The sequence below is a fragment of the Gigantopelta aegis genome, unplaced genomic scaffold, assembly GCF_016097555.1.
Source record: "Gigantopelta aegis isolate Gae_Host unplaced genomic scaffold, Gae_host_genome ctg2554_pilon_pilon, whole genome shotgun sequence".
NCBI classification, from domain to species: domain Eukaryota; kingdom Metazoa; phylum Mollusca; class Gastropoda; order Neomphalida; family Peltospiridae; genus Gigantopelta; species Gigantopelta aegis.
The window spans coordinates 56,276-71,000 of NW_024532954.1; the positions used below are offsets into that span (position 1 = coordinate 56,276).

At 33.3% G+C, this 14,725-nt stretch overlaps 1 protein-coding gene across 1 annotated transcript; it reads right to left on the reverse strand.

The window, feature by feature from the left end:
• Positions 1-10,733: 10,733 nt before the first annotated feature.
• Positions 10,734-12,174, reverse strand: LOC121391492 (probable E3 ubiquitin-protein ligase IRF2BPL; the record flags this gene model as incomplete). Its single annotated transcript, XM_041523107.1, is given in 5 exon segments — positions 10,734-10,879; positions 10,882-11,074; positions 11,196-11,401; positions 11,439-11,774; positions 11,946-12,174. Coding segments are annotated over 5 exon segments (1,110 nt in total), but the record flags the coding sequence as incomplete, so codon positions are not given.
• Between the last annotated feature and the right edge of the window lie 2,551 nt (positions 12,175-14,725).

Sequence of the window (14,725 nt, forward strand, 5' to 3'; positions counted from 1 at the left end):
GAGGAACTATATGTCTTATAAGACGTTTAAAACAACTTTATTAGGAGATGATATTGAGGCTAGAAATATGCCCACAGACAAAAACCATAATCTATTCCACCTGTGTTTGCATTGGTAGTTGGTTTTAAAAAATGGAAAATGTAGCTCTGTGATTTTTTTAATTTAAATGGAGAAACAAGGCAAAAAGACACATACCAGTTACATTGTGTCTGACAGCTACAAAATGAATATTGTTGAGTTAGTCATCATCAATGAATTTGTTAAGACCAGCTGGACAACCAAAGAGAGAATGCTTAACAAGCACCCAAAATATTTCCCAAATATTAATTGGAACTTAATATGCTTTGAAGTTGAATCAAGTATTATAATTAATTAAGCATATTATAGTCTACTTTCATTCTAATTAGCAAAATACGATTCAATTTGTTGTTGCATAGGCAGCCATACCAGGTTAGATTTGGGGGGGGGGGGAGTTTATTAATAGGCTCTTCTCAGACCACACCGGAAAAGAGGGCTTGCCCTTAGCCTGCGGATTCTTTCAGCTGCTGTTGTTTACCAAAAAAACCTTTGCACTTTCAGGAAGTCTTACCAAAAGTTCATATGAGATATTCTCTTTTAAGTTGCCGAAAAGAGAGGATGCAGGGCAGATGCCATAATGTTTTAGTAAAAACATTTATGTCCTTTTATTAATGATCTAATCCAGGTGCAGTGAGGGTATAGGTTATAATACACAGTAACATTCAGTAATGTCACTAACATGTAGGTATGTATACCACAACAATGCTGATGTCATCTGAATGTTATATGATCCTCCATTCATGGTACATACTTTGTCACATCTTGACATAGTGTAGATTAAAGCTTTTGGTTAATGACTACAATATATACACTTGAGTTGATTCTGATGTTATTATAAAGCCATATTCCTTTTACAATACAGAAACTCAGTTACAACCAGTCACTAAATATTAGATTCTACTAATAAACACTTAGCATATTAAGAGTTGTAAGTTTATAAGCACCTCTACCTGTAGATTAGTAGGCATGCCATGTAATACAATTATAACCAATAGTACAGCTGTTACTAAAAAGAATGCATTAATTTGTAGAAAAGACAAACAAAGACAAGTTAGCTTGATCTATCTAAAAGATTCTCCTGTAAATTTAATGTACTCTAACACAATTTAACAGAATTTAACAACAACACTTATGTCAAAAAATCTTTGAAATGCTATAACAGGATATTTTCATAACATAAGACCTCATTCAAAAGCTATTATAGTTTAAACACATTTAAATATCTTCTAACATGTTAAAGGTACTTTTCTATCATAAGTCTTCCTTCTTATTTACAATGGACTAATATTCCTTGAATTAACAAAAACCACAAAATTCAAATCACTCTTAGCCATACAAACGCTAAAAATGAAGCCAAAAAGTGCATTTCACAATGAATAGGGAGTTCACCAACGCTATAGACACTAACATTAGGCCAAAGCTAACTTTCACAGAATGATAATTTCTTATAATGGCATTAATAAAAGGCCCATTTTCATAATATAGTAATATTATGATTCATAAGGTCAAAGGGCAAGAGTAAAATATTAGTATGTGAGTAATTGTTGGATTCATAGTAGTTGTGAAAAGGGAGTCTACCCTGTGTACATTAAAATACATCCAATAGGCTAAGTATATTAGATTACTGGCTCTGCTGAGGTGGGCATTGGTTAAAAGTAAACAGATTATTGTTATAGTAACCATACCACTATTTTTAGTGAGGATAATCCATTAATGCATTGCTTGAATGTTGCCATGTCAACAGGTTTTAATTTAGTATCTTGTTTTGATGTGTCAAGTTGTAACGTCTCATCCAATTTCTTTTCTCTTTCCATCTTCCTTATCTGATCTTCTTCGTCTACAGCCTGTGTGTCTTTTCATTTGTAGTGATTCACTCATTCTTGCTTCCATCTCTCTACCTTCTCTCTCCTCTTCAATAACATCTATTTCACTTTCAACTAAGGTGGGACACCACCAGAACTACAAAAATTCATACGAGAAAGCAAATTATTCGTAGAAATCTGAGTGTGTCCAAGTGGGATATGAAAATTGTCCACGGATGAAATAGTAGTTCCCTCAGTTTGCCTATCATAACAATGACCTGATACCAGGTAGACATATTGCTGTAGACCTTGTTTATATAACTGATTGGGCAAGTTTATAATTTCTTGGGAGAGTGTGATTCCTGGTAGGGCTGCCCCACTTGAGCCGCTTTTCAATTTCTTAGAATTCTATGAGTAAGGGAGGAACAGAAAGAACCGCTAAATGATAATCATTAAAATTGTTAATAGCATTAATTGAAGAGTGTTAAAATACAATTTCTAACAAGTCAGATCGTATCTGTTGTTAATAGCTAACAATCTGTGGGCAAGTCTAGACCACTTTTCAGAGGAAAATGTTTTACTTTAAACAAACTACAGACACATCTCTATAGCCATTGTTAACAAGGATAAAAAAGTTGTAATAAAAAAGGATTTTTCTATTGTATGTAAATTATTTATCATTTTTAGTTGCTATTAAATTACTCCAGTATAAATAACAATTGATCGATAAATGAAATAAATATAGAATCAAATATCATGAAAACACTCAAAGCACATGCAAGCACATACAAGCACATGCAAGCACATATAAGCACATAAATACATCAAGTATTTCATAAATACATTCTTAGACCATTTCAAACCTACCACACCAACCAGTAATTACATTATCACTATACTTTTGTCAATTCAATGAAAAAGAAGTCAACACAATTCTCAGCCATTTTATACTATAAACAGAACCCATTGTAAAAAAAGTTCTCAGATGATATAATGCAGTTTATTCAATAGAGCACAATAGCTTTTCCTCCATCTCTTAATATACTCAATTTAGTTAGTGCACGTATTCCCACCTTAAGAGTTTCACCTTTATGGTCAATTGATGAACCATTTTAAGGTATTGCAAGTACATACGTACGAAAGTGAGGGTATTCCCTATATATACATGTAATAACAACGAACAAACTAGAGAAGACATAGATTGACAATCTAGCTAAACCCTGCAGTGATTTCAACCAATCAGGAAATGTGCATGTATGTAAATAATGAAGGAAAAAAGAAGGAAAAAGGGTCACTAGGCAGAAAACATTAATAGAATTCATAGGCCTAAAAATATAGGCACTAGAAACACACAGTCTAAGAAAACTGTATCCTGTCCTATTGTTTATTTAAAATAGAGGTTATCATAACTTTATATGGTGAGGCTAAAAATTGAATGAATGACCTTTTCTATTTTAAATATTTATCTTAGACAAATCTATGCTCCTCTCCCTTTTCTGTGTCATGTGCTTAACTACCTTCTTTTGTAACTGATCTTTTTGTGGATTTCTTTTCAGTGATTGATCTGTTTGCTTTGATTTGTACTCTCTTCTTTTTGTTTCCTTTCTTGTGGCCTTCTAAATAGACAAAATTAGAAATAAGAGCAACATAAAAAAATAAGCAAATTATAATTTGTTGTTGTTGATTGAGAAAGTATTTCTATAAGAGAGAGCTAATCACATTAACTACTACTTAATAAGTACATAATGTTATATTAGCACAACAATGAAACAAGGAAAAGCAATTATGAAGACCACTAAAATTCAATTAATTAGATGACCACAGGTCAATGTCATCAAATATGTGTATTATGTACTTTACACTTCTAAATAGAAAACAAAAAACTAACTGTCCAGTCTATACTTTATTGGTGTTATAGCTAACAGTTAATGCTAGTTGGTATTATCCAAGACTACTGATTACCCTTCCTTCATATTTATTACAGCTGCTGATGAGAGACTAAGACAGTATAGGTATAAATGATTAGATTCTACAGGTTTGTTTGAAAGATATACATTATTTTGGTAACTATTCAAATAAAAGTCTTTTTTTGGAGAACAAAAAAACTATTCACCAAAGGATGTGGTAAGCCCAAAAAAATTCACAATTGATTTTATCTAGCCTGTGACTTCAGCTGCTGTAGTAATAGTGTATACTATATAAATATTTGTGGTCACCATATTTATAGGTTATAGTTTTGACAAAGTTCAGTTAAAGTTCATAAGACAGTACAAACCACAACATAAAAATGAACTCAGACATGAGTAGTATATGGAGAGTGGGAAAAAGATTATGCAGACAGGATGGCTGGCTAGATTTTTCAACACCTTATAAACACAGTTGTATAATTATGTATATTAAGAAAACTTGGTCAACATACACCCACAAAGTATGAAGAATTGTCCTCAAATGGATGGCAATGTTTTTAGCATACATGATCTCAAATGGCTGACAGCCTGTCTGGAGTAGACTAGTAGGTACTAAATAAGGTATTGATGTAGGCATACACAGGCCTGTTGATAGAATGGGATTATGACAGTTGGGTAGAATGGGATTGTGACTGTTGGGTAGAATGGGATTGGGACTGCTGGGTAGAATGGGACTGTGACTGTTTGGTATAAAAAGGGTCCTAATAGTGACAAATTCAACTGTAAATACAGAATTGATATAATATATATATATATATATATATAATACACTTTTTTATCTAATACATGCAATCCAAATATCCAGAGATAATATTACCAACTTAAAAATCCTTTTAATTGGTATAATAAAAACAGTCCCTCTTTCAAAAGACATATAGATTGGAGGCCTGCTTATTGAGCTGTTCTATTGAAGTGAACACAAAAGACAAATGACAAAAGGAAAGAGCCAAATCGAACAATGCTTTTGGCCATCTTTCTTTTCAAAGAGTAAGGTTATGTTCAAACAATGCCAGCTTATAAGACAATAAACAAGGATGCTTTTAGACAACAGAAAAAAGTGTAAATGAATTAAAAGTCGTGTGTTTGTCTAACATCTCTTTTACAACTAGAAAATCACTTTTGAAAAAGCTTTGTTGGGGCAAAAACAAGTTGAGAGAAGAGTTAGACATACACAATATATACATGGTATGTGCAGAATGGTTTTGACTGAAGTTGTTGCAGGTTCAATAAATTAGTTAGCATTTAAAATAGAAGGAAGGTTGGGGGGTGTTTAGACCAAACTGATTAGTCTTTGGCCACAAAACAAAAAACATTATACCCATATAAAACAGTACTACTATTATATAAAAAGAACTTAAAATGAAGGGAGGTTTGGGCAGGGTTATGTTGAAGTGGGGTGAATGGTCGTATGTATACTGTACAATCCACCCACACATATGTCATCATTAGATACCAAGTATGTCTAGCGAATCCAAAAAGTGAAGATGAAGGTATTTTGTCTTCCTAAAAGAGACTGTTTTCTGTTAGTTTATCTCATATGAAGATGCATTAAATGTTTGTGTTAGACTAGACAAAGTTCATTAAAAAACATTAAGAAGTTTTGATAAGTTAGACCATTTAAAAGAGTAGGAAACAGGCTTGTTTACTATGAAAAGATGCCTCTCAATCTGACAGCTATTCTACGAAGAAGGAAAGTGAGGCATCAAGTTAAGGAAAACTACCTCACAAAGAGGAACAACCAGGTGCAATAACAAGTCAAATAAAGTGAAAACCAAACTGTCGTCTCACCTTATAACAAAGATAACAATGTTATCACTAGGTATTTCCAAGTGATAAAGTTGCTACCTGTAGCTGTCAAGGTGTGCCAATTTTATGTATCAATGCTATATTAGGGCTATTACCAAGGTTGGGTAGAAGGAAACATACAGTTTGTCATTCATTAATAATAACACTGCACAAAGAAAGAACAAGGGAGCCTGTTATAATAGCCATTAGGGTAGTCAGTATAATCTATAATATGTTATGACTGTCATCGTGTTTTATACACATTCTTTCTGACTCTATTGCTGAGACAACCGTCAAAGGGTTTTCTAATGATTTTAATCTAATCTTATCCTATCAGTGATATTTCACAAATGTACCATTTATGGTGCATCAAATTAATCAACTGGAAACCATACCAATGACTTTAAATGATTGTGGTGTCTTAATTGTTACAAAAAATAAAGAGCTATTAATTAAAATTCCATTGTCACCATGTTATGTAACCTAGCAACATTGGTTCACAGAAAAAGATTTCACAAATGAGAGCTTACAATCAAATCAAATGGTTTACACAGACTTCTTCTGTGTATAATAAGACTTCTTGAAACAGAATATGTTTTTTTAAAAGCTCACTCATTGACTAGTGCCAACTAATAACAAAATTATCAGTAATATTTTCATTAGGATCTAGATAGACCTCTGGGTATTGTAATCTGTCTACCTTATAACACACTTACTGTTGTACAGATATTTGTTTTAATGGTGCAAATATACAATATAAGGAGTGAATTATTTAAAAACTAGCCCTTCACTCTGGGTATGAAAACATCAGGGGTCAATATTATGTACATAAGAGATAGTAGTTGTCTGACCAAAAAGGATGTTGTGCATATATTGTGTATCACCTGTTTCCTGATTTAGAAATAGAAGTCAACCAAATTGATGTGATCATATCACTATGGTTACACTCTGTCTGACTCTCTCCCTCTCTCAATAAAGTTTTCTTCAGCACACTCATTCTAAACTGTTAGTGTCAATTTAATTGTGTCTGAATATGTGTTATTTCTTGTCCTAGCTGAGATGGGTTACATAATATTGCACAACACTATTCATTGTCACTACACTAAAGGACAAAGTCTACAGATTTTATTATAGTGTGTTAACAATACAGACACCACTATTTTCACACATACCAAGACACTAGGAGAAAGCAATGAATATTGTATATGCTCTGATGCAATTACTATGATTATGAATGTTGTTAACACATTGTTAAAAAACACTTAAATAAAAACTCAATTGACTAGTATTAGTGTACAAAGTCATCACATGATGGAAATGTGATAGACAGAGGTCAAATCCTATATTGTCTGACACTATTGGTTCAAGGTAGAAATAATAGTGATATCATGTTTGGTTTGAGTTACTGTTCATGACTTATTGTTGGAACAAGTACTGTGTATGCATGAATGCCATTTTAGGTAGTTAGATAGTAAGTGACAATGTGTATAAAATAAATAAATAAGGTGTTTGTTGTAGAGTGAATAAATAGATGGATGGATAGATAAGTGATGAACAATGGATGGATGAATGTTTGTGTCAGTTTTCTATGAGGATGTTTAAGGTAATTCTTACTAATTTTATTTACTAGAGTGAACAAGATGACAAATCCTTTTTAGTATTAGAAAGTATTGCAACAAGGCATTACTAATGGTAACATGAAGGATATTAAGGCATTACTAATGGTGACATGAAGGATATTAGGTAAAATTAATAACGATTGTTGAGTAGAGACTAGTAGACTGGTACAACATATTGGACATATAAAAAATTGAACACCCACTTAGAGTTACAAATCTACTACTACAACTACACTTTGTTAAAAAGCAATTCAATTTAATAAAAGGATTAAACTAATGATGTAACTTCTAAGTATTTTCACCAAATATAGACAGAGAGATAGAAAGGTCTTTATAGTAGGTGACTGATGAGTAGTTTTCCACACACAGGATGAGGGTAATTACATTTAAATTAGTCATTGAGTACTTACATGGTTTTCTTCAGATGAATTTGTGGGTGAAGAGGCCAATGAAGTTGTCAAAAGCTCAGAGACTCTATTTCTAATTCTGTAAATAAATAAACATTTTTAAATTTAAAATGATGTCAATATGCACTCTTATTACATCATACGCACACAATAAACTATATTAGCCAACACTGACTAAATAAAATGTACTGACATGCAAAGACCCTGTCTCTGATATAAGGCCTAACAACTCCACAATACTAGAGTGACATTACTTGTTACCATAGTGACATAGAGGGCTAGACTATTAGCTAGTTGGACAAGGTCAGATTGGTTACCCACAGTAATACAAATTATATTGCTGTACAGACAAGAACAAAGCATGATATCAAACAAACAAATTGACTGTTTTAAGAAGCACTGCCTTGCAACATTCTTTACCAAGACTGGGAGTTACTGTGGCAACAAAAGACCACCAGTAACTTTACATGTGATATTGATACTACTGATAATACAACAGTACAAGTTAAGGACTTGTCTGACGACTAATTACTTATTAGAACTACGATTATTAGATAGTAAGAACAGATAGTATGGATTACGTAACAAAGTGCGCTGTGGCAGTTACTGTGGTAACAAAGTCATGAAACCAACATTGTTAATAATATATAGAAATGCTATTGTAAAAATACTGACAAGATTGCAAACTGTAAGTATACATAATCAAAAGAGATATAAATAACAGCATATAATTGTTATGGTAACAGTTTCTATAGTAAATACTACTGGAGACAATAGTCTCAGATAACAATGAAAAGGGAAGGTAAAAATAACATTAATGATATAGCAATTGAAAGTATAGCTCTATTTTAAAAGACAGGTTTATTTATCTTTTATCGCTTTTGACTTCCCTAAGCCATCTTGTCTCTAGTCTAGCTGTCTCTGGTTCTATTTTCCCATTACAAATAGATTATGTCAATGTTTGCTTCATGTGTTGAGATCATTGAATGAGGAAGGAGATAGTTTATGAGATTAGTCATAGTGATCATTAGTTGAACACTTTTATCAAGGGTTAGACCCAGTAATATGTTAAATAATTTAGAAGTGTAACACAATAGTGATCTTTGTCATGTCATGCTGTCTACAAACATCATGTATGAATGTGCTCACTTCAGCACTTGATTTAAAGAACACATTGGCTTATTAAAGAAATATTTAAAGAACCATTGCTATAGTGTTGGAATGAATTTGGAGCATTCGATGAAGCTTTAAAAAAGAGTAACATTACAAATGTTTTTTTTGGAAACTAGCTTTACAGCTGCCAAGCCAAGATTAGAAGCACTTAAAAATGTTCACAAGTTTTTCACAGCCACAAACTCTTCCATTCTGTCTTTTCAATCAGTTCATATGTAAATGTGTCACACATTATATCTCTTGTCTGTAACAATTTGGATTACTACAATATTGGGTCTATTCATTGTGTTATGGCCACTACCCCACCTGTGTTTGTGGTCGTACATTTGTCACTTTATCCTAGACCCAGCTGGTGACAATACATCATTACCCTTTAGAAACTACAGTTAATACAGGTTATATTAATGGAAAATCGAAACAAAATGCTCAACACACTGACTATTATATTTTTTGTAATAAAATAGCTAAAAATTATTTAAACAAAATCTCATTAACAGAGAGTAGGCTATAAGCTGATAACAAGATTACACCTCACTATTAAACAGCACCTGTGTCACCATTTAGCAACTTGTGCAATCTAGAAAAAAACTATTCTATAACAGCTGTTGTTTGTATTAACTCCTGTGTGGTCACAACTATCACATGCCTAATTCAGCCAAAAACAGCTCAAAGTACATTAATACATTCTCATACATAAGAACCTATTACTTGTTGTCACTATGAGTTCAATGAACTCAGTATAATAAAGGTCAAAGACTATTACCTCTCTTCATCTGTCAGGTAAGAATTAAACTCCATGCCTGAATGATCTAGTCCAATGTTTGATGAAGTCTGTACCCTTTACCTCAACAAGGCTTGACCTTCTGAAAGGGTTTGTATAATATTGTCGTCATCATGTTCCTGTAAATTGAATAACATATTTAAGTACATTTTAGGATAAACAAGGTAGTCATGTGTTTCTCAAGTGCATTTAAAATATTATCAACTTATGAATATCAGTCAGGAAGTGGTTGATTATTAACAGCTTCTTTAAGAATGTGCTATGTCACGCAACTATACATAGATTTTGCTGATCAGAATGATTTCATTGATCAAGATAAGGCAGTAACCACAAATTGTGTAGTCAAGTGATTCAACCATACATGGAGCTTAATGCCAAATTTTAAATAGACAAAGGATATGAGATATAACCATCTGTTATTTGATAAGGAAGCTAGTCCATTTTTTATAATTAAAAATATCACCTCACATTGATTGACCAGAACAGAATTAAGGGGTAGGATCAGTGTTATTTACAACATAGTGTTAAAAGCATTGATGTTTTTTTCCATAAATAGTTAGATACATAATATGTTATTCATTCACCATTAGTTCTAATGTAATTCCTCTTTCAATTGCGACTTGGGGAAGTCCCTCTTGGTTGTCGTTGCTCTGTCCATTTTCGTTCATAATATTGTGTACTCTGTAAAGGAGGACAAACGAATCAGTTAGTCTAAAAATATTATATTTTCAGTGACACCCACTTAAATTTGAATTTTAGTGGGTGGGCGGAATATAATTATTATGTAAGATGAGGTAATTCAAGTATGATTTGATTGTTGATTATTTTTTTTGTAAATTTGAAATACCAGTGTCTTAAGAGTGATATTGAAACAAAAGTAACGATTTATAAATATAATTTTAATAATATAATATTAATATAACAAACATAAAAATGATATCTACATTGTAAGAGCTAGGTGAGGAAAGTAAATGTTGAATCAACTGAGAAATGAATAAAAAATGTAAACATTTAAAGAGACAAGAGAGGAAAGAAAGAGGCAAAGAATCAAAGAGGACAGACTGTACTATGCAAAAAGAACAAGAAAAAACAAAGAATGGATCCTTGAAATATTAAAATTATTAATAGTTTTTAACACTCAGACTTAAAATTGTTGTGATTTCTTGTTCCATAAATGCCCCAAGTGTCGTACTACCTTGAACTAAACATTTCAGTCCACTTGGACAATAGACATCTTTGGAGTTAGACATTTGTTGTTTAATACTGTCCGAGAGCATGAGAAACAAAATTTATGCATCGCCATTGATGGACATTGTACAAATCTGGTGTCATCAAGTGCTTTGTGACAGAGCAAAACACTCCATTGCTTCAGCAGTTTTCTTATCATGAGGAGAGTGTGGACTGGAAGCTCCATTGGTTCGTGGGGAACCATTACTTTCTGAGGGGGAAGATGGGTTTTCGCCTACAGGTGAAGGAACATGATTATCATCTGTTCCATCTTCTGTTGGTTTCCTTTCTTGTTTCATTTTCTTCCTCATTTGATGAGCGCCTTTTTCTGTTAAGTAAGGTGTTTTTTAGAAAACCGCGGGTGGAGCCTCATGGTTTGCTGGTGGAATGTTGGGGTGTTTGGGGTCAACCGTATGGCAGAGGGAGGAGGTCTTTTTGACGGGTCCACGGAAAAATCGAACTTCTTCTGTTAGCAATTCGCCTAGAACGCGCCATTCTTCATCTCCATGAGTTTTTTCGAATTCCAAATCTTTGTATCCATTCGAAGAAGCTCCTCGAAAGCCTCACCAATACCAAGTCTTTCTCTGAATTCACCATACATTTGTTCCCTGCTCCAGATGCACTTTGAAACACAGTGCCTGAGCCTATAGGATACTCGACAAAAACTTTCAGCTCATAGTCCGACCCTCTGCAAACAGCATCAAAGCGATAACTTCTTCCCATCAGAGAATGATCCTTAGAGAAGCGAACTCGAAATGGAGGAGATTTGCTGAGAATGTTGAGGTATCTTGTATTGCGCGAACCGTTGAGTTGTTTCTTGTTGCGGATGGACTTCATTGGAATGCTTTTGTGCATAGGGAAAGCAATTCTAGTGGAGCTGTAGTTGTGGGTACCATTGCTTGAGTATGTGCGAGAGGACCCAAAACTAGCAGCTGCTTGAGTAGGAAAAGCAAAAGCTTGCTGTTTTCCTGCACTAGTCACTACAACTTTACTTCCATTGATCTGTCTTGCAGTTGGAATGACGGTGATATCCAGTAGGGGAATGAGTTGCTATTGGTCTTGCAGGAGCTGTCAGTGCTAAGGGATTTCGTGTGGGCTTCTAGAACCATGTTCTTGACCACTGTGCGACGGTTGATGATGGTGATGCTGTGAATCAAACGATCTTCTCATCTGTCTGGCTTTGTCGATCACTTCAGAAATGCGATCGATTCCCTCGTAGTTGCAGCAGGCTCTGCAGACAGGCTCTGGAAAGTCGTATATCATGGCCCAAGGCCCTCGAGGCACCTCGCAAAGAAAGCACTTAAGTCTCCCATAGGACTTGTTGCTCCAGGATTGCTTATAGAGCCAGGAGTAGCCATTGTAGTGGGAATTCGATAACTTTGAACTAAAGCCAGCTTTGATTTATCCGGGAGCTTGGTTGTACAAAGAAATTGCTTTTTAACTTAGGTTATAGTAAATAGCGCTGTTTTCAACAATGAACTTTACAATTCAATTGTCAAATGATGAAAAATGTTGCGTTTTTATAACAAAAAAGTAGAAAACGCCACGCTTATCATTCCATACGTGCCGCCGACAGACGTGTTCATATTAAAAATATTTTTCAAAGTGGAACAGGAAGTTTCATCTATGACAAATGTACCTATTGTATCACTGACCTGAATGATCTCAGTTCAGGATATGGGGGAGTCTAGAAAAATTATAATAAAAATAAAAAATGATGTAATTGACAATAGACAACATACATCTTCACTTTGACAAGAAGTATATTCTGATGTAATGTCCTTTTTGCTTTTGTTCTTCAATGACTCTGATCGACTTCAATTTCCTTCCATAAAGAATGAGAAAATTAAAAACTAAAAATACATTTTTATATTGATCAAGACTATGATGCTGTTGCCATGGTCACCAAATACTATTTAAATTAACTTCTACACAAAAGCAATGTTTAAAGGTGTCATGTTAATTACGTTAATGAAAAGTACCATAATTGTCACATTGCCAAGAATATAGCACCTTCTTTAAGACATTAGCAAGTGTATTTATTTGACAATTTACTCCAGTAGGTGAAAAATCACTAAAAGTATGACGCAAAATTACTTTAAAACCACACTTCCCTCCTCTCATGAGAAAAATGTGACAGACATACCTTCTTCACTACTTAATTTACACAACAATACAATATATTGTAGTTAGTTTTTGGCTAACCCAACTTGAATGAGATGGCTTATGGTACAGAGTAGGATAAGTGAACAATATGTATTATCTTACAGGGAGTGCGAATAGCTAAGACACTCATATTTATAATAGAGTAATTTTAATATAGTGGCAGACTAATTTTAATGTGATTTTAATTGTCTGATACGCATGGATGAGACAGTAAGTGGTTAAGCCCTGAAAACAATTTAGGTTATAAAAAATTATAACTTTTTGCACTAATTTTGAAACTTCAAATAGATATATAATTAAAAGACACTCTTCTAATATAATATTTCTAATTAAGTGTGTGTTTGTAGAAGAAAAAGATTCAATGAAGCGACAGTCAGTCAGTATATGTGAATCATATAACATATGTCAATGATATCAGGTATTTTAAACTACCTGTGTATGTCAAGTGTATGTAAATATTGAAGCCTCACCGATTGGTCAAGTCTCTTTTGGACAGTAATATCAGATGATGAAGGCTAGCTTCAATTCCAGATTTAGTAAAGGGTTTCCCTTGTGTTCAGTATGCATCAGGTTCTTTGGGTAACTCTTATTTGGGGGTGTTGAAATGTTTAGTACTCCTGTATTAATTATAACATGGTCTTAAAAGGCTATGTGTGAAATATTGTTGACCTCTTATATCCTGAGATTTTCATCTCTCATCCAAAATTTGTTGGTCTTTTCTGGTCTTTTTGTTTGTAATCAAAGTGGGAGGTAGACATTAGAGATTTTTTATCAGGTATTTGACCATATTGGGACCAGGAACAACATGCATCAACATTAGTGTCAGCATGACTGAGATCTTCCTGTTGTATAACAATAGGAAATAAAGAATGACTACTGACAATTTTACACTAGAATGATTCATAGGTACTGTAACCATAGTGATTATGGATGCATAAACCTCAAAATAATCCACTATTTGTCATCAAATTTAGTGTACATTCCTAAAATAACACACTCTACTTGGAAGTCGTTATGTTATATAACTTTCCTTTTGATTTATATTAGTATTCCATAAATGGTGTTGAGCATTGATGAAGACAATAGAGAATGAATTGAGGTTATACATGGATTACATATTGACAATTAAGCCATCATTTGTCATGATTGACTTCATTTGTTTATAAGAATGACAAGGAAAAAGAGAGGAATGTCACATTGTATAATTAAGGAAATTATACAAACAATAGAAGTTGGTTTCAATAAATAATTATAGCAAATTTGTCTGCTTACAATCTTACATTGAATTTAACTTGTTATAAATCGAACAAGGGGTGATCTCGATGTCGAAAGAATGCGGAACAGTGTCCGCCAAAACCGTCAAAGACGGGAAAAGGAATTATTTGTTGTCTAAAGATACATTAACTCGAGTCAAAAACTTTGCGGACTAAAGCTTCATTTTTGGTCTAATAACGGAAAATACAATTAAATAGTACTGTCTATATACTGATTAATAATATTAATTGATGCTACCTTTCTTTAAAAAGCATTATTTTAATTCAATAGCTACACACCTCATCCGCCAGTCTAATTAGGTTTTAAGACAAAAGAGTCACCGCTCCTGGATCTTGGCTCATTTGTCTATAACACACAATGATTTCATTGGGTTTTCTAACATTGTTAGAGAGTAATAGTTTACATAAACAATTGACCGATTGTCTGAGGTGGTTAGATAAAGGAC